Here is a 24,064-nt window from a genome sequence, read left to right as displayed (position 1 = left end):
CCTCCCAATTATTTTTTTCCTGAGAGCAGTAATTCCCGAAATGTAGGTGTCAATAGGTGTTGTTTGACAAGAACAGTTTCAGGGCCAAGTAAGCCTGGAAAATACAGTTAAACGTTTTTTTAAAGAAATTCTCAAAGCTTTAATGTGACAATAGGATTTTCTAGTTATCTCTTATTCCATAACAAGTTACCCCCAATATTAGAGGCTTAAAACACTAATAAACAATAATTATCTCATAATTTCCGTGGCTCAGAAATCTGGGATTGGCTTAGTTGAGTATTTCTAGCTTGGGGTCTCTCACAAGACTGTAGTCAAGATGTTGACCAGGGCTGCAGTCATCTGTCAGTTTGTCTGGGGCCGGAGGGTCCACTTTCAAGATGAGTCACTCACGTGGGTGGCTATCAGCGGGGCATCTCAGTTTCTTGCCACATGGATGCCTCCATACAGCTGCTCAAGTGACGTTTTGACAGGGCAATGAGCTCCCCCGAGCAAGTTAACCAAGGAGCCAGAAGGAAACCACAGTATCTTTTATGACCTTGCCTCAGAAGTCACACATCATCATTTCTGTCATACCTCATCAACTGCCCACAAAACAGTGTTATTCAGTGTGTGGGGGTGTGTTAACACCAGGAAAGAAGGGACATTGAGGATCCTTTTGGAGGCAGGCTGGTGCAATGCTTTATGAGTCCCCCAAACTTATTTGACAACAAAATGATTGTTTAATGAAGCATTCCAAGACACTAGGTTTCCATGTTATAGCTGGTGGGGGAAAACCACCATGGATGGTCACACTGGAGACTAAGTGTCTTAGAGGATCACAAATGAGGGGAAGATGTGTCTGGAGAAATAACTCTGGAAAATGGAGCACTGAGGACTCCCCAGGTGGAAGATCTATGAAGCTGAAACTGAGTTCCTGCCTGGATCCACTCTAAAGAGGACCCCTCACTTCAGAGAGGCTAGCACAGGACTCCCCTGCCGGTCCCAAATGATTTGGAAAGTCCATACTCTTGTAAGCTGTTTACTCCCTCTGTCCTAAATCAAAGATGGGGTGAAAAAGGTCAAAGTTCACAGGCTGTAAAGAAGAACTTCTCACAGAATCTTTAAAATCTGGAGATGGAGACAATCTAGAATGCCCTGCTGTTCCATGCCAGGAGCAACCTTTTCTTTGGGATTGTTTATGTCCAGCCACAGGACTGGACCCCAACAGACTCTTTTATGATCTGTACCAATAGTACAGTAATGTCGCTGGCATGAGTCAGATCACAAACGCCCCCTTCTTCTCTACTTCATTTGCACAAAGGTGCAAAGGTCCCAGCCCCAGGGTGGGAGCCAAGGTCCTTGGAGGAAGTAATTTTTCATCAAATGTTTACAGCGACCTTATCAGCAGATACAGGATAGGAAAGGAGAGGGCAGGGATAAAAAGGCTAGAGAGCGAGGGAGAAGTAGGAATGGGGAAGAAATACTGGAGAAAGAAAGGGAAGGTGCATGAGAAAAAGAAAAGAATAAGAAAACACGCACAGCCGCACTCGCGCGAACCCCGAAGGGCGCTTTCGCCATCTTCGGCCACAAGGTGGCAGCCTTTGAACTTTCTTTCTTCCCCCCTCCCCCCAAAAAATGAGACGGGGGGAGGGGGGCGAGAGGAGGGAGAAAAGGCAAAGCACTCTCCCAACCAAGAACAATTTGAAAACCCACCCCATAATATTTAAAAGCTGGGACAAAGAAGCGTCGGGACGGAACTGCTTCAAAACTGCAAAACGTCAGCGGAGCCTCCGGAGGGGTCCGCCGCCCGAGTCAGGAGCAGCCCCTTTAAAAAAGCGGAGTACAGTGTTGGGATTCTTGAAACCTGAAACCTAGAAACAGAATCGAAGCGGAAACCAGAAGGAAAACCTTGAACTCCTCCAGACAATTGCTTCCGGGGAGTTCCAGGAGCGCGAGGGGGAATAAAGGGCCCGCGAGCAGGGCCCCTCGGATGGCGCGTCCCTGAAGGTCCTGGCCAGTTCGAGGCGCGTGGGAAGCAGAGGACCCTACCCTCTCCCTGGGCTGCAGGTCATGGCCACCGTGGAGCAGAAAGCCCTCGGCATTGGCTTCAAGTGTCTCTCCTTGGCCACTTTTGTGCTCATCTGCGCCGGGCAAGGGGGACGCAGGGAGGAAGGGGGTCCAGCCTGCTACGGCGGATTTGACCTGTACTTCATTTTGGACAAGTAAGTGTCTCGCATTGTTGCAACCTAGGCTCAGCTGATGATGCTCCCTGCCGGGCTGGGCTTGTTAACAGCATCGCTTCGGGACAGGCGCGCGTCTCAGGGGACCCAGAGGGACCGCGGGGGGTGGCCGCGGCCCCGCGCTGCGCCTCTGTCGCGGAGCGCGCCTCCCCATCTTCGCTGCCCGAGCCCGCAGGGGCGTCGCTGCTGGTTCGGGGAAAAACCTACTTTCCGCCTCGCTTTCTGTGACCGAGGAGCACGCAAGGGAGTGTGAGGATGCTGTTGACCTAACACGTTTCTGTGAATCCTTTCCATTTGCTTTAGAAACCTGGTGAGAAGGGCGTGCTTTGGAGAGGTAGAACTTCCAGGCGCGGCTGGAGTGGGTTTTGAAAAGTCAGTCATGTCTTTAAACAAAAACAAAAACAAAAAACCCCACATGCTGTCCTACATAGTGTATTTTGCCTTTGTTCCTAATAACACAGTGCACGCTGACTGGGCAATTAGTGAAAACAGAAGGCGGATTTCTCAACCTAGACACTATTGGGTTTTAGGCTGAGGAATTCTTTGTTGTGGGGCCATCATGTGCATTGTAGGATGTTTAGCAGCATCCCTGGCCTCTCTCCAGTAAGCCGGCTCCATGCTCCCTCTCTTTTCCTCCCTAGGCCCCCAGTCTCACATTGGCAACGACCAAAATTGTGGCTAGACGTTGCTAAAAGTGCCCTGTGGATACATTCCTGCCGGTCCCTCCTGGGCTTGGGATCTCTGATGCAGACGGATTCAAGTTCTTGGTAATTCCACTGGTGGGCTACCAGGGAGGTGCAGGAGCCCTGGTTTCCTTACCAAAAAGGATAGTGGCTAGGCTTCAGGTCTGTGCTCAAGGGAGAGCTGAACTCTGACCAATTAAACACTTCCCAAGTCCCCTTAGATTTGCCAAGCCACAGTCATTCAAGGAAGCTTTATGCTATCTACTAAAACCCAGCTTCAACAATAAAAAGCCCCTCAGAGAAGATCCATGCTCATTAAAAGTATGTGAGCTCTCTGGTGCCAGGAGAGACGCTTGCTGAAACAGTGGCGGAGGATGAATTTCACAGACTGGAAAGTATTTGGGAGTTGGAAAAAGAGGCCTGCAAAATAAGTTGGCCAGCGAGACACCAAATGTGCTTTGCAGTTGCCCCTGGAGTTTGATTTTTCCGTAAGGGCTGTTTTGAACTCCAGATTCTTTGGATGAAAAGTGAGAACTCTTTCTTAGAGATTTATGAGAAGGTGGATACTGAAAATATACTCCAATACTAAGAAATGGAATTTCTTTTGTTACTTGTAGTGGCTGCGAGCAACAGCTCACAGATTCAGAGACTGTGTCTGAAAACAGTCAGAGGTGCCCATCACGGTGCTTTCCTCCCCCCCCCCCCCAAAAGCCAGTTGAGCAGGACACACAGGAAGACTTGAAAAAATGGACAGAACCACCAAGTCCCTGAATGGAGTGACTCCATACTGTAGAGATAATCAAGTTCTCCCCAAACTAATTTGAATTGAATTGAACTCTTAAATCAAAGTTCTGAAAGAATTTATTTTGGTGGTGAGAGGAATTTAACAAAATGATTCTAAGTTTATCTTAGAGACAGAAACCTGGTAAAAAGAGGTAAAGCATTTTTAAAGAAAGATGATGAAGAAATACCTGTAAATATTAAAATGTATCATAAGGCAAATTATTCCACCCAGGATGGTAAAGGCCAAAGAACAGGTAGACAGGATAGAAAATCTAGAAAGAAATCCAGGGACATGAGAGCATTTAGTGGAAGTTCAAGTTGGTGGGGAATTAATTTGTTATTTTAAAAAATGATTCTTGGGGTGCCTGGGTGGCTCAGTCAGTTAAGCATCCCACTCTTGATCTTAGCTCAGGTCTTGATCTCAGGGTTTCCATGCTGGGGCATGGAGCCTACTTAAAAAAAAAAGATTCTTGGACAAATGGTTGGTAACATGGGACAAGAAAAAAGGTTAGGTTTATGTTTTACACCACACACCAAAATAAATTCCAGAAGGACTGAAAATTTAAATGTTTACAATGAAAGGATGAAACAACCGGAAGAAAATTTAAATGACTATTACTGTAATCTTAGGTTTAGAGCTCTTAAAACAGGACAGAAGCAATAGAGAAAACTATGAAAATACTTAAATATATTCAAATTTTCCATTTCCGTAAGTGAAAAAATGTCAGAGATAAAAGATAATAAAAAGTTACAAAAGCTTTTGTAACATCAATTACTCTTCAAAGATTGGCCTTAATATATAAAAAGCAGTTTTAAAAAGATGAGCACAGTAGAGAACAGTAAACAAACAAAAAATGTCAACTTCACTAGTAATCAAAGAAATGAAAAAATCAAACAAGTTGTAATTTTTATTAAGTTGGCAAAGGTTTTTTTAAAGATTACAATATTCAATATTGGCCAACTTGTGGGAGGTGGGCACTTTCCTGTCTTATGAAGGAAAATATGAATTTGTGTAGTCTTTCTAGCCTGGTGATGTCCAATGGAACTTTCTGTGATGATGGAAATGTTCTATACCTGCTCTGGCCAGTTAGTGTCTATTAGCCATAGGTAGCTCTTGAGCAGCTTGAAATGTGGCTAGTGTAAACAAGGAAGTGAACTTCTTATTTTGTTTATTTTTAATTAATTTTAATTGAAACAGCCACATGTGGCTACTGTATTGGATAGTGCAGACAAGGAGGTAATTAGGCAACATGTATCAAATGCTTTTTAAAAAAAATGGGGTTCCACTTTTCCATCTAGCAATTCTATGTCCTAAAGGAAAAATCCAAGATGGTCTCAAACAAGTGACTATTTGTATGTTCCTGGCAGTGCTGTTTATAATAATGAAGCTGAAAATTACCTAAATCTAACAATAGTGGATTTATTAAGTAAAGCATGGTATAGCATAGTATTGAATATGCATATTTTATGTGCTCATAATCTACCCTTAGGTGAAAATACAAGCACAGATATTATGTACGTTACGATGCTACCTTTGTAAAAAAGCTAAATACATACGTGTATTTCTTGATTTACCTAATATATAATTGTATTTGTCTAGAAGGTAAGATTTTTAATTTTTTTTGTGTGTGTGTTTTTCTGAACTTTCCAAGTTTTCTGTAATGAGCATATGTTACTCTTATATTCAACAAAAACAAGTTACTTTGAGTTTTTAAAGAATTGTTTCAAGTGTGAGAAGGGTCTCTAACTAGCATGCTGAGCTCCAAGCACATGATTATAGAGGCTGCTTCTTCTTTTATATTTAATCCTGGAGTAAATTTCTAATTGCATCATAGGATACTCTGCAGTGCGTTGGGGACCCAAACATGCTCCAGGAAAGAAATGATGGGGGCCCCTTTGCAGGCACCTACCTTTATTTTTAGGTGGACTCCTCTGACTTCTTTTAGTTGTCCTACAGCTTGAAGAGAGAGGTATTTTCATGCTGAATGAAAAAATTGCTAGCCCTTGATGGTCTGCACACTTCCAGCTTGCGGTCTCAATCCAGGCTGATGTATGTGAATGCCGGACTCAGAGCTGGGGGATGGGCCAAAACGCAGTGATTGCAAAGAGGCCTGTGGTTGTCCCTAAAGACATGGTCTTCTGTCCTAGAAAGAACCTTCTCAGACAGTGCTGTCCAGCACCCAACCACAGCAGAGTGGAAGGGAAAAGAATGCTGACTCACTTTTTCCTTGGGCATCTAAGATACTCTGGCTGGCTAGACACTGTCTACAGGCTGAAACTAAGGGATCCCAGGGCACCTTTCTTCTCCCCAGCCCTCAACTCCCTTTTTCTCAGTGAATGGCTCTCTTCTTTTCCATGACATTAAAAGTCAGCTCATTTCAGGTTTTAGCAGGATGCATCTCTGGCCTGAGATGCATCCTGAGAAAACGTCATGTTTTCTCAACCAGGAGCAAGACTTCATAATGATAACCTAGACTACCACAGTAACACAATAGGGCATTATTAGTGGCTTTGGCGACGGGGCTGGTGGACTGGGCTTCACAAGGCTTTATACTGATGGAATTTCATGTTCATTTAAACATGCTTTTCTGGTTACAGTCAGGAAAAGTAGATTGCTGGGAATTCAATCAGGGATTTGAAAAGTCAGATTTGGAAGGTTCTATCCAGAGAAAAACAGGCAAGGAGCAGCTAGCCTCCTTGAAGTCTTCCAGGGGTCCTCTAAGATTAATGCACCCTGTTGACTGACCCATGGATATAAATGTAGCTTTCCATTCTCCCAGGGCTCCTCTGTCATGATACTATACGTTTATGTATCATATAGTGGTCTATTTTGTAGAGAACGATTAGTTACATAAATGGAAAAAGTGGCTTCTCCACCATGAGTCTTGGGGAAGGGCTGGCTATATTCATGTGCGCCCTAAAGACTTCAAAAATAGATGGTGTCGATAGCAGGAGGAGTGGAGGAGACAGTGGGGTGGAGAGGACAGTAAGCACTGAATAGCTTTATTGATAGGACTTTCCAAAGCCACAGCCTGCCACCCAGTATATCCTTATATCTGTAAAGGCCCTCCACAGGCTCGGCGTGGGTTCCTTTCCCATTGGAGCCCCCAAACTCCTCCCTCTGCTACTTCCTTTCTGTCCAGCACCAGTTTTCTCTTTCTCTTCCCCCACCACAAGGGGACCCCATTTTGCCGCTTACCCAGAATTCCACCCTTAGCACCACAATCAGATGATCCCAGACTGGTGATGATCTGTAGGACCACTGCTATGTGTTACTCTCCAGGGACATGGTCATTAAACAGATGTTTGTAGCATTAGACTGGAAATTTCACCATCGGGTATGGTATCATTTTCCTGAGAAAATACCTCTGGGTTCGCAACTACTGACTTACAGAAGAAACCTTTCGAGTCAGAACTAAAGTCTCCCAACACTTACGCATTCTCACAAGTGCCCCGAAGACAAGCTTGCTCGGTAGCTAAGGCAAAGCACTAGTGTCCCGAGTTTACAGATGAGAAAATTGTTAACCCTCTGTTCAACCCACTGGATTAAGGACCTGCGCAAGGACGATGTCTGCTCCTGACTCCCAGCCCTGCTCTTTCCACTCATTGCTGCCCTGTGTAGTTGGGTTATAATGAGAAGCACATAGCAGTCCAACTAGAGGAACTGGGTGGATTCCAGGAATTAAAAATCCCTGCATCAGGGTTTCAGTAAATGATGGTGCATAAGGCAGTCCACATTATTTAATTGAGGAGCTACTGCTCTGCTGTCAGATCAGCTATAGTTGATTGAAAGTTTCAGGGACTCCAACCCCCTGCAGCCCACGGAGATCCTTCAGAGATCTGGGGGGTTGACTGATGGTTAGGACTCTAAGGTACATTCAGGATATCTGATGAAGATGCGCTTAAAGGTCCAATAAATTGTTAATTTGTTCAGATTGAATCTGATAGAAAAAGGAACTTCGACTCTGTAGATGTGTTGAAACAGAAGTAGCTTGTTTTCAGGAATACTTAGGAAGAGGGCTTCGAGAAATGAAATTGCAAAATTAGCTCTGAATAAGGAAACAAAGAGTCCATTACAAGGTATCTTGAAAATGCTACAATAATAATTCTAAAAGGCATCATTAAAAAAAAAAAGTTTCTCAGGGGCCAGGAATCTCTCTTTTCTTTCCTTCCTTCTTCCTTCCGTCCTCTTCCTTCCTTCCTTCTTTCCCTCCTTCCTTTCTTTCTTTCTTTTCTTTTTGTTGTTCTTTTCTTTTCCTTCCTTCCTTTTCTTTTTTCTTTCCTTTCTTTCTTTCTTCCTTCCTCCCCCTTCCTTCTTTCCTTCCTTCCTTTCTTCCTTCCTTCCTTTCTTTCTCTTCTTGTATTGAAATGGATTTTATGGTTGGTTTTAAATGTTTCTCCAGTTAGGTTCCAGGTTTGGAGAGGACTTATTAGACTAGGTAATAGTTGGTAGAACTGCTTACAAATTGGAAGGTTTGGCATGTGGGCCAAAAATAAAAATAAATAAGGCTAAGTGTTTTGTTTTGTATTTCTGTCTGGGTCAGCCAAGTTATTACCTCTAGTTTCCTTAGCTATGGAGACCTGGTAAAACTCAGTGTCAAGCTGAGGATAGAATCCAGGAGTGTTGGAGGAAGGCGCCCGTCCTAAGATAACCTGTAATTATCTTCAAGTGTTAAAGGGCTCCCAGAGGTCCAGAAGCAAACTCTGGCAACCCTTTGCAAGACTTGGCTGTCACATAAATGCAAATGGGATTTGCCTTCTGCTAATTTAGAATGTGTGTCTATTTTTGATGTGTGGCCAAGAGAACTGGATTTTGCCTTTCCCAGCGATCACTCAGCAACAAAAGACACAGTGGATATTTGGACATTTCCTGACATGTTTCCCAGACATGCCAGTTTCATACTGAAAAAAGTAATCGGGTTTCTTCAGTTTGGCTGATACTTACATTCATTTGGCATAAATGCTTTTTCAATTACAATCACAAGTGTGTACTCAACTAAAGATATGGATAACACAGTGTCAGTTGCAAGCAATGTCCCATTCTGGGAGCTGCAAAGAATATAAAAGAAGCAAGAAGCAGTCCCAGACTATTTGCTTTTTAGGGAGAAGGACATTAGAAGGACTCGAGGCAGCCAAAGCTAAAGGCTCCTAGAGGATTTGGGGTAGGGGGCAAGTAAAGTCAATTTTAGATCAACAATAAGGAAAAATAATAAGTTACATTTACTGAGCCCTTGCTACCTGCCAGGCACTGTGGTTAAGCGCTTTCCCTGTATTACCCCATTTAGTCTTTACAACCACATAAGGTTAGTACAGTCATGATCACCATTTGACACATGAAGAAACTGAGGTTTAGAAAGGTCAGCCAAGGTCACTCTACGTGGTGAAACTCAGCCTCAAACCGAAGCCACTCTGACTCACGATCTACGCACAAAGATGAAAAATATCTAAACATGCAAAAGAACGTTGAATCAATCAGGATATGTTAAGTTATGCTGTGGTAACAAACCATCCCCCAAATCTCTGTGACTAGAAGCAACAAAGGTCTAAACCTTGGTTTATAATCTCTGCCTACTCTGCATGTCAGATGGGGGTCAGCAGGGGCTCTGCTCACGGTAGTTGTTCTGGGAGCCAAGCTGGTGGAGATGCCTTCTTAACAGCAGCTTCCACCATCACAGCGGCAAGGGAAGAAAATGCCAGAGGGTCTCTCACTGGCGATGAAATGCTCCAGTAGGAATTGATACGCATCCTTCCACTGACAACCCCTTGGTCAGAACTAGTCACTTGGCCTCACCCTATGGAAAGAGGGTGAAAAATTCCGTCTTCCCGTGTATCTAAAAGGAGAGGAAAGCCAGATATGGGTGGGCATTAAAAACCTTTACTGCAAACATATAATTATACACTGCTTTGGCCTGAGTAAGCAAGAAAGGAGCAGTCACTGAGAGAGGGCAAAGATAATTAAGACTGATGGGAAAGGGTTGGTTTTGAGCGAGATCTTGTATTTATTCATCAACCTGGGATTACTGTCAGATGTGATAGTTCAAATCCGCCCATGAGGCAGTGACTGGCTCCTGCTCTTTTCCTCCCTCCCCATTCCTCCCACATCTTAGCGGGCAGAGAATGAAATTAGATTAAATGGAAAGCAGAAATGGAGGTTGGACAAGCACCCCTGCCACCTTTGTATTACATGAATATCTGAAAACTAAGAATCTCTTTTTCCATAGTTTATGGAATATGAGGGAATATGAGAGGCTGGCGAGGGAGAACAGCCCCCGGGACACTGCAGCAGCTGGTCAAGAGGATGCCCGAGTACTGAGGAGGCTGATTCAAAGCTTGAATCAAATACCAAATGTGTTTCTCAGTAGGGTGCTGTTGGCATTGTTGGTGGGACATTTTTTCAGTATGGGGCGCTGTAGGATGCTTAGCATTTCTGATCCTTACCTTAGAAATGCCATTAGCCTTCCTGGTCATTGTGATAACCAATAAATAAATGCCTCCACATTTATTTCTGAATGCCTTGCTATGAGATGATACCACCCAGGTTGAGAACCCCTGACTGAAAGACTGCATGGTGGAGTAAGACATGGCAATGATGTTGATTCCTAGCACCCCTGGACTACATCTGAGCATTTTGTCTGGAAGAAATGAGAAGGTTTCAGTGATAAGGGCCAGTGGAAATTGTAGACCTTAGGAATGAATGGGTTCAATCAGTAGTTCTCAACCAAGGACCAAATCAGAATCTGAGGAGGCCGGGCAAGCATGTCTATTTTGGAAAAGCTTCCCAGGTGATTCTAATGTGGGTCTTTCCCTCCCACAATAAGTGGTGAGATTGAACAGGAAGACAAGGAAAGCTGCCCCATAATGATGGCCTTTCTCCTCTATGGTGAGGATGTAGCTGAGGCAGCAGGCACCTCAGAAATGGACACCAAGCAGAGCTCTTTAGACAATGGTAGGAAAGCCCAACCTGACATGGAGAAGACAGAGCGGAGGTCAGGTAGGCCATGCACTGCCCTCTAGTGTTACCAGGCTCTAGCATGTGTGCTTACATATCTAAGCCATGGTACTTGCTAGGACAGTCCTTTGTCCCCTTTCTGTCAAGACCTCATGCATGAAATGTGGCCCTGGGGCCTTATGGGAATGAACCAAGACTCAAGCACAAGGTTTAAGAGAGCCAACTTCAGAATCAGACATCGCTGGCTTTAAACACCAGCTCAGCCTTTTCACCAAGCTTTGTGACCTTGGTGAAAATTACTTAGCCTCTCTGAACCTCAGTCTTCTAATCAGTAAGATAGGTATTAACATTTTGGCCTCACAGAAGTGTTGTAAAGTGTTGTAAATAATATTAGATTAAAACCTTTCATGAAGTATTGACAGATGGTTATGGTGATGATGCTGGTGGTTGTCCTGGTGGTGGTGGTAAATACCCCAGGAGAAAGGAGGTGGGGTCCTCTAACAAAAGACACCTCTGTAGATTCCGAGCAGAACTGCCAGGTTAGGGGAAGGAAAACACCAATTCACTGCAGAATTTTCAAACTATGCTAAACTTATGGAATTACAAAATGCCCAAGAGGTCCCTGGTTCTCAAAGATATCACAGCTTAGCAGAAGAGACAAAGGGCTGGGGAAACAGAGTTGGTGAAATTAATTTTGGTCGAGATGAGAGAGCCTTAGGAAGCTTCATATAGGTGGTAGCTTTGGATCTGGAACTTGAACATATAGCAGGATTCTGTCAGGTGACCAAGTTAAAACAAGGACATTTCTAGCAAAGGGGTAATGTACAGGAATGCAAAGTGACCCACCTCCCTTGTGATGTAAGCATGACAGGGAAAGTAACAGGGAAAGAATCTGACAAGAGTGGATTTTTTCTCATATCAGCAATAGGTTATGGGATTAAAGTTTTCTACAGACAAAAGTAGCAAGCTTATGTATGTGTTTTATCTATATCTCACTTATTCTTGTAGTAGGAATGAGGAAAAGAGTAAATGAAATTGAGAGCTCTTTTGTAGTGAGGAGCTTAGGACCTGATTTGCATGGGATGTGGGAGAGGAAAGCATTGAGAGGGTAAAGAGTAGGTTTCAGAAGGAAAGAGGGCTTGGTGTGGACATGTTGAGTCTGAACACATAGGACATTTGGGTGGAGATGCTGAGTAGGCATTTGGATTTATACAATGGGACCGAGAATAAAGACTTGAGTGGTGTTAGCCCAAGGATAGTAGTGGATATGAATAATAAATAATATCGAGATAATATCAAGATACTATCAGGATTTTTTAAATGTCAAGAAGAGGTGGAGTTTAATGACAAAGTTGGCCAGGGTCCAGCCTTAGAGGAATTGCTAACAGGAATGTCTTTGCCAAAGAAGAAACTCCACTAAATAGTGCCGAGAAGTTGCCAGAACAGTCAGAAGAGAACCAGCAAAGAATTGTACCACTGAGGCAAGGAGAGAGAATTTCAGGGGAGGGATGATCCATTGTTTCTCCCCTAATATCATCTCCCCTTCTATTTCTAGTCTTGGTGAGTGACATCACCATAAACCCAGCCACTTAGACCAAAGATCTGGGAGTCATCTTCTTTCTCATACTGCAAGGCCAGGCAACACCTGCCCCGATATCTCTCCTGTGATCTTCCCACATGACCCCATTCTCTGCCTTTTCAGTGCCTTAGCTCAGGCCCTTCCCATTTCTCAACGAGTTCTCTGAAACATTTTCTAAATTGGTCTCCTTACCCACTTTCTTTACCCTTCCCCCCACCTTGTATTCTTGACAATGGCACCAAACTGATCTTTTTAGAACACAAATCTAATCTTGACATCTTCCCCAAAACTCTTTTAGGATAAAATGTGAACTCCTTAGCAAGGTATTCAAGAGCCTTATTGCTCAGGCCACTATGTATTTCCCTAGTTTCATCTCTTACCACACCCCCACAGCCCACACGCTTGTAACTTCCAACAAAACTGTACTATGCCGTTCCCTGAACTAACCCATGCACTTTCTTCCCTATAGCTAATGCCCCTCATCAGCACTCCCATCTTTACATAGGTGATGCCCTCTTACCCTTTGAGATGATCATTGGTACTTGGCCCCTCCTATCACTAATTGTGGGCTCCCTGTGGTGCAAAAAAATTAAGAACAATCACCTCTCTACATTACATCTTCATTCAAAATCTCTTCCTTGTTCAGATTCTCTCAACCTCATAACAAATCATATTGCTTGATAAGCAGCAGAGCAGTCAATTATCAAGAGATGGAGAATAATAACCCTTAGTGTTTGTGCTCTGGAGTCTCGTTCAGTGGCCTTTCTGCTTTTCCTCAAACCCTGATGCTCAACCGTATACAGCTCCAATGAATAAATACCTGTAGGAACCACCTGGAATAGGGCTTTCCCAAGATCTTGGTGCCAAAGGATTCTGATCAGAATCATAGTCATCCTGCTATCACTTCTCACATACAAGATAATGCAAATACCAAGTTTATGGAAATCACATAGCAAATAAAAGTGACGCATCCCATAACTGTAACTACACACCAGTCAAAATAATAAAAGGAAATTCAAGATGCCATTGGACAGCCATAATCTAACCACTAATCAATAAATGCATGGCCCAAGACATTACCGGCTTATGCTTCTTGTCCCAGCACAATTATTAATGGCGTCTTATTTTACTCTTGAAAATGTCTGTTTGGATTTTAGATTATATGGTCATCCTGAGTACTAACTGTCATAAAAGACAGTATCAAAGAAACAAAAGGGGAGATGATTGAAGACCAAACTGCAGAAGCCCCTTGTACATTTTACTCCATTAACATGGTCAACCAATTCAGCACTCCTGATTCCCTTCAAGTGCCCCAATTTTAAGCCTTTCCTGGTATCCCCACTCCCAAATCCCGTAACAATTTGTGGAAATTTTCTAGTACTTCTCACTATCTTAGCTCCTAACACTATAAATTGTAATTGTGCATTTCCTGACCCCTCCGTGGAGAGGCAATGTTGCCTAAGTGTAAAGAGCACAGGTTTAAATGCCGGAAAGGAGACGACAAACACAGTGTTCAGACTAAAAGTGTGGACTCTAGGGCCAGACCACCTGTGTTCAAATTCCAACTCTACCACTTAACTAGCTGTGTGTCCTTGAGCAAGTTATTTAACCTCTTTGTGAACTCGGTTTCCCCATTTGTAAAAAAAAAAAAAAAAGAGAGGGGGGCGCCTGGGTGGCTCATTCGTTAAGCGTCTGCCTTCAGCTCGGGTCATGATCCTAGGGTCCTGGGATCGAGCCCCGCGTCGGGCTCCCTGCTCCGCGGGAAGCCTGCTTCCTCCTCTCCCGCTCCCCCTGCTTGTGTTCCCTCTCTCGCTGTGTCTCTCTCTGTCAAATAAATAAGATCTTTAAAAAATAAAAATAAAAAAAAAAAGTAATAGTAGCTAGCACTTCGTGAGCACTTTCTACATGCTCATGGGATTCTGTTCTGGGCACAACCACTCATGTGATAATGTTACCTCTCTTTTTTTTTTTCGAAGGTATTTATTTATTTGACAGAGAGAGACACAGCGAGAGAGGGAACACAAGCAGGGGGAGTGGGAGAGGGAGAAGCAGGTCTCCCGCCGAGCAGGGAGCCCGATGCGGGGCTCGATCCCAGGACTCTGGGATCATGACCCGAGCCGAAGGCAGACGCTTAACTACTGAGCCACTCAGGCGCCCCCTAGCTACTATTACTAAACGGCGATGCGTGTACAGGGCTCAGCACGATGCCTGCTGCTTAGTAAGTACTTAAGAAATATCAAGTGTTGGAATTATTCGTCTTTATAGATGCAAAAGGACCCACTAGCATCAAAGTCAGTTTGTAGAAATAATAAATATCATGTGTCGTATTTATGCATATTATAAATACATCCAGCAAGATGAGAACTGAGAAAGGCCATATGCTTGAGCAGAAATAAAGGCATTGGTGACTTTTGGAAGTGCACTGTCAGGGCATCATAAATGATGAAATTAAAATTTAATGAGCTGAGGATCTTAGTGGGAGATAAGAAAAAAGTTCGTTTATGACTTCTGAAAAGGAAGCTGAACATACACAGCACCTCCCCCACTATCATCTACAACTGCCCCACCCCCCTAAAAGAGAAAGTCTTAAGGAGGCATCTGGGAGAAACCTGCATCAGGTCCAAAGATGAAGGACATTGACATTGACATGCTGCACACTTCTAAGAAATTCCACTAGAAACAAAACAGATGGACTGAGTTTGAAGGAGGTCAGCCAGGATCTACTTTCCACGCTGTTGCCAAGTTGTAGAAAACACGTAGAGGAAGATTTAGAAAGAGCCCCAAGAACAGTCCCAAATCTGAAAGTGAGTTTGAAGTAAAGAGTGGGACATAAGAGGGATGGGAACCATCTCCTTGGGGCCCTTCTTCTGCATTGTGCAGAAGCAGCTGCACTGGATATTCAGGGGGCAATAAGCCTGATCGCCAGCATCTTCAGACAATAGTTCTGTCCAGCTTTGCTGAGTCCTCCCCATAGATGCTGGGCCTCCAGGAAAAAGGCAGAGCTCTGTCTTTGATTCTGTGGATACGGTAGGGATCGGGAAAGATGTCAGGTACAATAAAATAGGAACCTCAAGTAGAGACCAGGCCAAAAAACCCTACAAATGGCAAGCTGGAATGGATGCAACCATGTCCAAAATGCACACACAAACCTTGCAAGGATGATATTCATCTGTGGGAAATGATGAGGATCTATTTCATTCCTTACTCTCCTCTAAGTGATGGAACAATAACATAAGCTTACTTCAGCCGTCGAAACCAACTCCCTTCTCCCAGATTGAGTTCTTAGAGAAGTTTATAAGTGTGAGATGAGAAACAAACAAACAAACAAAACCCACAAAAAAAAACTATTTGGGAAGCAAATACCAGACCCAGTTACACCTTCCCACATTCAAGGATGACAATAGGGCCTATAAAATTTCAGCAACTTAAAGAAGGGATTAAACAAAATCCCCAAGGTGGAAGAAGAACATATATACAGAAAAAATTTTCAAAGCAGAAGAGGTCGGTTTTAGAATCATATATTTTTTCATTTCAATGATGGTATATAAAATAAGTTTTTGAAATAGATAAAATATGGATGAGAAGACAAGGAACCCAGAACAATTAACAGAATATGAAATAATAGGGAAAGATGTAAAGTCACCTAAGAAGCAGTAAAGAGCAGAACTGACAATGCAGAAAATGAAATAAATGATGAAGTCTTGTTTGAAAAATTCTCCAAATTTGAATAGGGAAATGACTTAAAGTGATGAGAGAGAAGATGATAAATAGTGAATGATAAAAATAGATATCCAATATACCAGATAATTTCAGTTGCTGAAGAGTAGTCTAGAAGAAACATTCAAAGCGTGAATAGAACTTTCCTGATTTAAGAAAAACCTGAAAATGAAGATTGAATAGGCTTATCAAGTAGCAATCAAAATTAATTAGTTAAGTAAAAGAGGTGAATACTTAGGCATTCCTTGTGATCATTTTATTTTTTTATTATTATTTTTTTAAAGATTTTATTTATTTATTTGACAGAAACAGAGTTAGCGAGAGCAGGAACACAAGCAGCGGGAGTGGGAGAGGGAGAGCAGGCTTCCCGCCGAGCAGGGAGCCCGATGTGGGGCTCGATCCCAGGATCCTGGGATCATGACCTGGGGAGAAGGCAGAAGCTTAACAACTGAGCCACTCAGGCGCCCCCTTGTGATCATTTTTAATTTCAAAGACAAAGAATTTTATGAATGGAAAAGATATAAGTGACCTACAAAGGCTCTGCAACATTAAATGGTGGAGAATTTTGATGGATAAATTTATGACCTAAACTGTTATATTTAGCAAAGTTGTCACTTGCATGTGAAAAAAAAATTTTTTTCAAGTAGATATGGATTCTTCTAAAAAGGAGAGTAGGGGTAATTTTCAAGAAATTACCAAAAAAAGTGGATCAAGATTTTTTTACAATCTTTAAATGTGATAGTTATTAATTAAAGGAAGTGGCAATGACCATTGAAGCCATTGAAACAAATATATGTCTAATTAGTAAATTAGTAAATTTTCAGATGATAATGCATCAACAAACAAGAGCATCCTGTCATGAGAAAGGAACAAGCTGAAAATAAGAAGCTTTTGGAGGGAAAATATGCTATTTCTGACTATTCAAATCCACTGGAAACAATGTCCACCATACTGAATATTGCAGAAAGTAAATTCAGTTCATCAGAAGACAGTTTAAGAAACTTTTCCCAGAACTCAAGCAGAAAGAATACAGAGATGAAAATGATGAGACAAGAGATAAGTAATATAAACCTAGGAACAGGATATATACACACACACATATACATGATAAAATATATATAATATACAAAAACGATATACAATATATTTACAATAAAAATTCTAGGGTGGGCGCCTGGGTGGCTCAGTTGGTTAAGCGACTGCCTTCGGCTCAGGTCATGATCCTGGAGTCCCGGGATCGAGTCCCGCATCGGGCTCCCTGCTCGGCAGGGAGTCTGCTTCTCCCTCTGACCCTCCCAACCCTCCCCCCTCTCATGTGCTCTCTCTCTCAGTCTCTCTCTCTCAAATAAATAAATAAAATCTTTAAAAAAAAAAAATTCTAGGGAAAGAAAAGAGAACATTTAGAGGACTTACCAAATACTCAACCTAATTAATTTTTTTGAAGGATTCACCAAGTACACAACCTTAGATAAATTCTTAAAAATATAAGATTAAATAGAAATGTCTATAGTCTTCCAAAAAAGAAAAAAAATAGGTCTCCTTTCCCCCGCAAAAAAAAAAAGACTGAGATTGACATTAGATTTTTTTCTTTTTAGTCTACAATATTAAATTCTCAAAAAAACCTCAATAATTATAGAGTCCTGAGTGAAATGTGATACTTAAATTCCATAACTAGGCTTTCTTAGACATACAAAAGTTCAAAATGCATGCCATCCACATACCCTTACTGAAAAAAATCACTTGAAAATATTGACATCGAAATGGAGACTATGTTGGAAATAAAGAACAAGAAAAAGATATGGTATAAAAGAAATAGAAGTAATTGGATCCAGAAAAGTTAATATGAGGCTATACAACAAAACATAAAACTTAAAGAATAGATGTCAAAAGAGAAAGTGAAAACTATAAATTTTTTACAGAGGATAGACAAAAATTACTCATACTACATTCATATAAAAAAAAAAATGTAGTCTGCTTTTACCTCCCAAACTCTTTTTCTTCCTTCCAAGTCTACCTACTGGGTGGTAGGAGGCATGGAAATCCCTAAATTTTGAACCATAGTGATAGTAAGAGTCCAATAGTGGTGATTTTTTAAAAATTCCTTTAAGTGAGATGCAGGATCTTTCCAATTTTGCCCTCCCCCAGTAGAATCTGGACATTTAAGAGGGACTAATTTCCCTTTGTGAGTAGGTCCTTTGGTTTTGGACCAGTTGGTTTTGTGGCAATTTCTATCACAGAACAGAAAATTTCAGTATTATACTCTTCCAGAAAACAGAAAAAGATGAGAGAGTCTCCCAATTTATTTTAGGAAGCTAGCATGTATCTGATACCAATATCTACTAAAGATGACATGTTCACATGCAAAACTTCTGACCAAATTGAATAAAAACTTTAAATCCCAAATCAAATATCCTTAAAATAAAACTCACAGTGTAGTAAAAGCATAATATACCAAGACCAGGTAAAAGTTACCCTAGAAATGCAAGGGTGCTTCAATATTTAGGAAATGTATTAAGATAACCCTCATCTATTCTTGACCGCCAAAGATGAAAACCAAATTTTTTTCCCAGCAGAATCTGAAATGACATCTCTCTGAATACTTAAGCATTCAGAGGACAGATGAAGTATGAATAATAATGAGGTTTTAGGAGGGCACATGATTGATGAGCACTGGGTGTTATATGTAACTGACGAATTATTGAACGTTACATCCAAAACTAATGATGTACTATATATTGGCTAATTGAATTTAAACAAAAAATAAAGTAATTAATGAGGTTGTTTTAATAAATATATTTTGAATCCCATACCCCACAGAGAATAAACTTTCCTTTCAAATACCCATGAAATATTTATTAAGTCACAAAGAATGCCTCCATATATAGCCCAAGGCACAGTTTTTCCAGTCCACATTCTCAGCAATAAATAAGAGGAAATGAATAGCGAAAGTACACTAAAACTTCAGCTACCAGGAAAAAAATATATAGATTTTTATATTATCTTGTAATGAGGAAAACTGAAAGAAAGTCACTGTCTAGGACAGAGGTTGGCAAACTATGGCCTGCAGACTGTTTTTGTAAATAAAATTGTGCTGTCGCATCACCACACTTACATTATTTATGTCCCATCAATGGCTGCTTTTGTGTCACAAGAGCAGATTTGAGTAGTTGCCATGGGGACCATCTAGCCCCCCCCCAGAGCGTAAAATATTTACTGTCTGGCCCTCTATAGAAAGCTTGCTCACCCCTACGCTAAGAAAATATTTGCATCCCGATAGAAAATGGGCAAAGGGTATTGATAGCACAGGGTCAGCTGCAGGGCCACGGGACCCGTGCAGTCACCCAGGAACCCACGCTTAACAAAGGTCTGGCACTTAGCTTAATGCGCTGCCGTCCCCATCTTGAAATTCTTAATAATTTTTGAAAAAGGGGCGCTCCTTTTCATTTTGCACTGGGTTCTGCAAATGATGTGGTTGGTCCTAATTGATACTCAATGTTTTTAAAAACAGAAAACGAACAGTAAATTTGAAAAAAAATCTGTGGCTTATAATTAAATACATCCACATGGAAATTATAATGAAGATCCATTTTCATCTGTAAAAGGTACAGATATTTCAGAAGGAGATAATCCCAAGTGTCAGTGAAGGGTAAGGAAAGGAGCACTTCAGATCTTACTGCTGGGACTTGAATAATCAAGTGGGAAGGGAGTTGCCGCGGCCATGGTGTCCTGTGGGCTCACCGTGTTCCAAGCAGGATGCATGACACCTGAGGAACGTTAGATTGAATCCTTAAAACGATCCTTAGGAGATAGCTACTATTATCCCCATTGCATAAAGGAGGAAGCTGACGTGTAAGAAAGCAAAACATCTTGTTCAAATGTCACACTCGTAACTGGAAGAACAGGAGTTTGAACTCACATCAGAGGTTTGAACTCACATAAGCACTCACCAAGTCTGTGCTCATAACTGCTGGTCAGAACAGCCTCAAGAGGAAATTGTTCCACATTTCTGCATAAAGAAATGCTGTTATTACAAATATATGTGACTTGGGGTAGAAAAACCCCTATTTTCACTCTCCTTAGATATATAGAAAATAATTTAAAACTGCTTTGTTTATCCAAGAAAATCCCTCCTACTAGGTGCAGGTATGGTGAGGAGAGGAGACAATTTTTTTTCCAAACTGGAAATCTTAACCCAGTGCAAGAATTTAAACATTCACTAAATTTAAGTTTGAGGTTTTGTCCCTCCCTGCCCCCCACTTCTCTCACTCACATGGCTTAGTGTGCCTGTGGGGTGTACACATGAAAGGGGCCTCTGGCTTCCTGGGCAGCCACAGTACTGACCAGACCCTTGTCTGGTCATGGTCACCTAGAGGTCATCCACAGATCACATTGGTGGCTTTGGCTGGTAACCTGGGGGTCTCATGTATCCCATCCCATGTTTTAATGTTGGGAAATACCTTTTGGATAGCTAACCAATTTCTGTTTTCTTAACAACTACAGCTTTGTGTTGAATTTGCACCAAACATACCACTAATTGATATCAGATCATATTTTAGGTTTTTCCTGGTGTGTGTGTGCTGGAAAAGACAAATTAGCAGAGGTTAAAGGAGTATATATTTTGCTATAATATCCTTTTGATCTGCTCCACAAGAAAAAATACAGTTTATATCTACATATATAATATATATATATACACATTAGATATAGATACATAATATATATTTTATATAGATATATAATATATATATATATATTACTTGCATATAATTGACCAAAGGTTTCGCGTAGTATTACTTTGTTACAGCATGCAATAGATCCTAATATTTCTGTTCCATTCTGTTTCATTTTGTTTTTAATGTTGGCAACATCCCACCAAAATGATTTCCCAAATCACTAATAGGTTGCATTCTACAGCTTGAAAGTCATTGTTTTTACAGCCATCAGTCAGATTGACTAAAGGGAAAATTACTCACAAGTCATTAGGGTGGGGCTGGGCATCCTGGGCTGGGGTCTCCGCAACACAGACCAGAGCTCCCAAATTCAAAGTGCAGTGCTCAATGGCTTGGTTTTGGTCTGGACTGGTATCTTAAGAAGTTGGAAGAGAGGCAAGAGTCAAAGTCAAGCTTTTTAAGCAGGAGGGAATCTTGGCTATGGCCCTGGTCAGTAATAGGTGGATAAGGGCTAAGGCCTGGGCTGGGTTTAGGGCTCCAGCCAATTCAAGTGCAATGTGAGGTTAGGAGGAATGAGAGCAAGGCCAAGAAAGAAGCTGGAGAGGAGAGCAGAGGGAGGAGGCAAATGAACGCTGGGCCTTTGACGGACGAACTAATTGCTTGTCCCACTTTGTGGCGCCTGAGGCTGCGCACCCTTCCAGGATTAGCTGGGGACCTGGGTGGGTCATTTAGGACATCAGTGACTTCAGCTGGGTGGGGCTAAGGAAAAGTGGGACTGACAGTTTTACAATTTCCATCGTTAGAGCAACTCTCTCTTCCAGGATTAAAAGACTCGTGGGTGATGGTTCCAAATAAAGCTCTGTTTTCCTTTTTGTCTTATTCTAACCCATGTGCAAAAGAAGGGGGGACAATTTAAACTCAATTTGGCCCACTCGATTCTTTCTGACTCTGGTTGTGCATGTGGCTAATGGAAAGAGCCTGTGTTTTCTAAGGAGCTTAACCACAGGGAGGTTTGGAAACTCACATAAGCACAAAAGAATGTATTTCAGAAAACAAATCAGAATGAGACTCAGAGTTCTTATTTTGCTCCTACTCTTTGCATATTATACCTTTGGAAGTAATTAAGCAGTAATCTGAGGGCGCTGCTAGGTTCTGTGTGAAATCCCTCACTGGGAACTCACAATGAATGCAAAAGTCACAAAAATTTATTGACTTCTGACTATGTCCCAAACACTGGAGATGTCATAGAAAAACAAAAATAAGAAACTCTGGAGCTGCCCCCAGCAGTTACCTTCTTGTGGAGCTAGTAGTGAGGAATGGTGGCTTTGCCGTCCCATGATCTGGGCAACCCTTCTCAAAGCCAAGTCAGAAGGTGGTGTGAGAAGGCATTGACCCTGATTTTGAGTAGACCCAGGTATATTGAATGGACCTTCAAGCACAGAACTCAGTAGGACTGTGTTCAAGCAGAATTCCTGGAGGCCAGTTGAATTCCAAATTTTGCTGAGACTTATACCTGTGGAACCAAGGCACAAAATCCCAAGAAGGAGCCTGAAGGAGCTAGATCATGGAAATCTTCAGGGTTTAGGATTGCATTTAAGTTTAGATTTAATTGAGTCAAATATCAGGGACCTTTCACATCTGCTGATTTTCTAGAACATGGGTATTTCAGCTCTCCGACTATAGTTTGCCTAGCAACTGTGTCTTAAAGGCAGTTAAGAAAAAAAAAAAAAATAACAGAGTCCAGTGGAACCTTTCCAAGTCCTACATATATCTGGACTAAGAAGAAGTTTTTATTTCTGCCTTGGAGCTTTGGTAACAATGGCTGAGTAAGCCATTACTGCCTGAAGACATCAGGACTCTGTAACTGGGATTTTAAGATAATTAACTCTTAAACAGGTTGGCATGATAAATGAGATAGTTTATATATTGTAGGGTGGTGAGAAGCTGGAATTGAATCCACTCTCTGCCACTTCCCCATCCAACACCCTACTTTTCCTGGCTGTGACCGGGAATCCACTTAGGTCTTCAGGGTTGAGAGGAAGCCACTGGTCCAAACATGGACACACCACCCTGGGTCGATTATTCTAGGAGTAGCTACTAGGGCAGATTCCAAACCAGAAAATCAGTTTATAATGCAAAGTGCAGGCGAGACATGCATGTTTTAATAGAAAGTCCAAATTGAGTCAAAGACCCAACATATCTATCCCTGTGGGAGAAGGACAGATGTTTGAGTGAGGTCACAGTGGATAGTTTCTGAGGCCCCATGGATGACGTATTTAGAGTTCAGGGTTAAGAAGTCTAGCTGTGGCCGGCGGGTGGTATTGAGGCAGGGAGGCAGGACTGTGGCACCCGGCAGGTAAGACTTTTGCTCCTACGGATTTGGGTTAAAGAAATATGAGCAGTAGCCCCAACAAGCTCACCTCCATGCTAAAAACCATAAACAACTGACACACAGAAAGGGGCTCTTTCCTTTCCCAAGGTGTAATTTGATCTTGGGGTGGGACAGGGTGTCCATGTGCAGGTTAAGGAGGCTCAGCAGTAAGGACTAGAAGGATTCCTATATTCCTCTGCTCCTTTAGTAGGTTAGGCCCCTTGGGATCCCATGGTAATCCAGAGAAGACAAAAACAGTTTGGTTTCCAGAATCTTAGAGGGTTATATTTACCCTCGATACCCTCGATGCTTAAGGGAACAGACTATATACATCTCAAGTGTGTCCCCAAAAGAGTATATTTTGGGGGCACCTGGGTGGCTCAGTGTTGATTAAGGGTCTGCCTTCGGCTCAGGTCATGATTCCAGGGTCCTGGAATCAAGTCCCGCATCAGGCTCCCTGCTCAGCAGGGAGACTGCTTCTCCCTCTCCCTCTGCCTGCCACTCCCCCTGCTTGTGCACGCTCTCTCTCTCTTTCTGACAAATTAATAAATAAAATCTTTAAAAAGATGGTATATTTTGGTCAAAGCTTATATAATTGTGTAAAGAATGATCGTGTATAAATGTGAAACCACAAACCTCAGCCGTCTCAGGGCAATTACTAGCCAAGTTGGGATAGGAGAAACAAACCTGTCAATATCTCCTTACCTCCAGGTTTGTCTCATTTTATTTTTTTCTTGAGAAAATGCAGTGCCTGCCCATCAGCAAGAAGGTTTCCAGAGAGATCCAGACTTTTCTTAACACCCGGGGTATTTCTTAGATCTTTCTCTGTACCTAGCATCAACAAATCACATGAATTTCACCAAATTGTGTACATTTCACATGTCAGATAGAAGAATAGTGAAAATGAAGTGTTTTATGACAGTGTGGTAGTGTGAATTATTATTGAATGACCCTGTTTAAGTAAAGGAATGCGAATTGATTTGTGACTGTTCAATAAGGCCAATCTTTGAGAACAAAGAAATGCTAACCCGAGGATTTACTCCAGACCTCTGCTCCTTAGGCAGGTAGCCAAGAATAGCCCCTCAATTCTGGT

At 42.0% G+C, this 24,064-nt stretch overlaps 1 protein-coding gene across 1 annotated transcript in view; it reads left to right on the top strand.

Moving 5' to 3' along the window:
* The first annotated feature begins 1,382 nt into the window (after positions 1-1,382).
* Positions 1,383-24,064, top strand: part of ANTXR1 (ANTXR cell adhesion molecule 1) — a 219,499-nt gene continuing 196,817 nt past the window's right edge. The window contains exon 1 of the mRNA XM_021699264.1: positions 1,383-2,201. Coding sequence (XP_021554939.1) covers positions 2,050-2,201 — 152 coding nt within the window. The 5' untranslated portion in view covers positions 1,383-2,049. The remainder of the gene's footprint in view (positions 2,202-24,064) is intronic.

Source organism: Neomonachus schauinslandi, chromosome 10 (assembly GCF_002201575.2).
Source record: "Neomonachus schauinslandi chromosome 10, ASM220157v2, whole genome shotgun sequence".
NCBI classification, from domain to species: domain Eukaryota; kingdom Metazoa; phylum Chordata; class Mammalia; order Carnivora; family Phocidae; genus Neomonachus; species Neomonachus schauinslandi.
The sequence above is the reverse complement of the archived record's forward strand: the minus strand, read 5'-3'. Positions and strand labels throughout refer to the sequence as shown.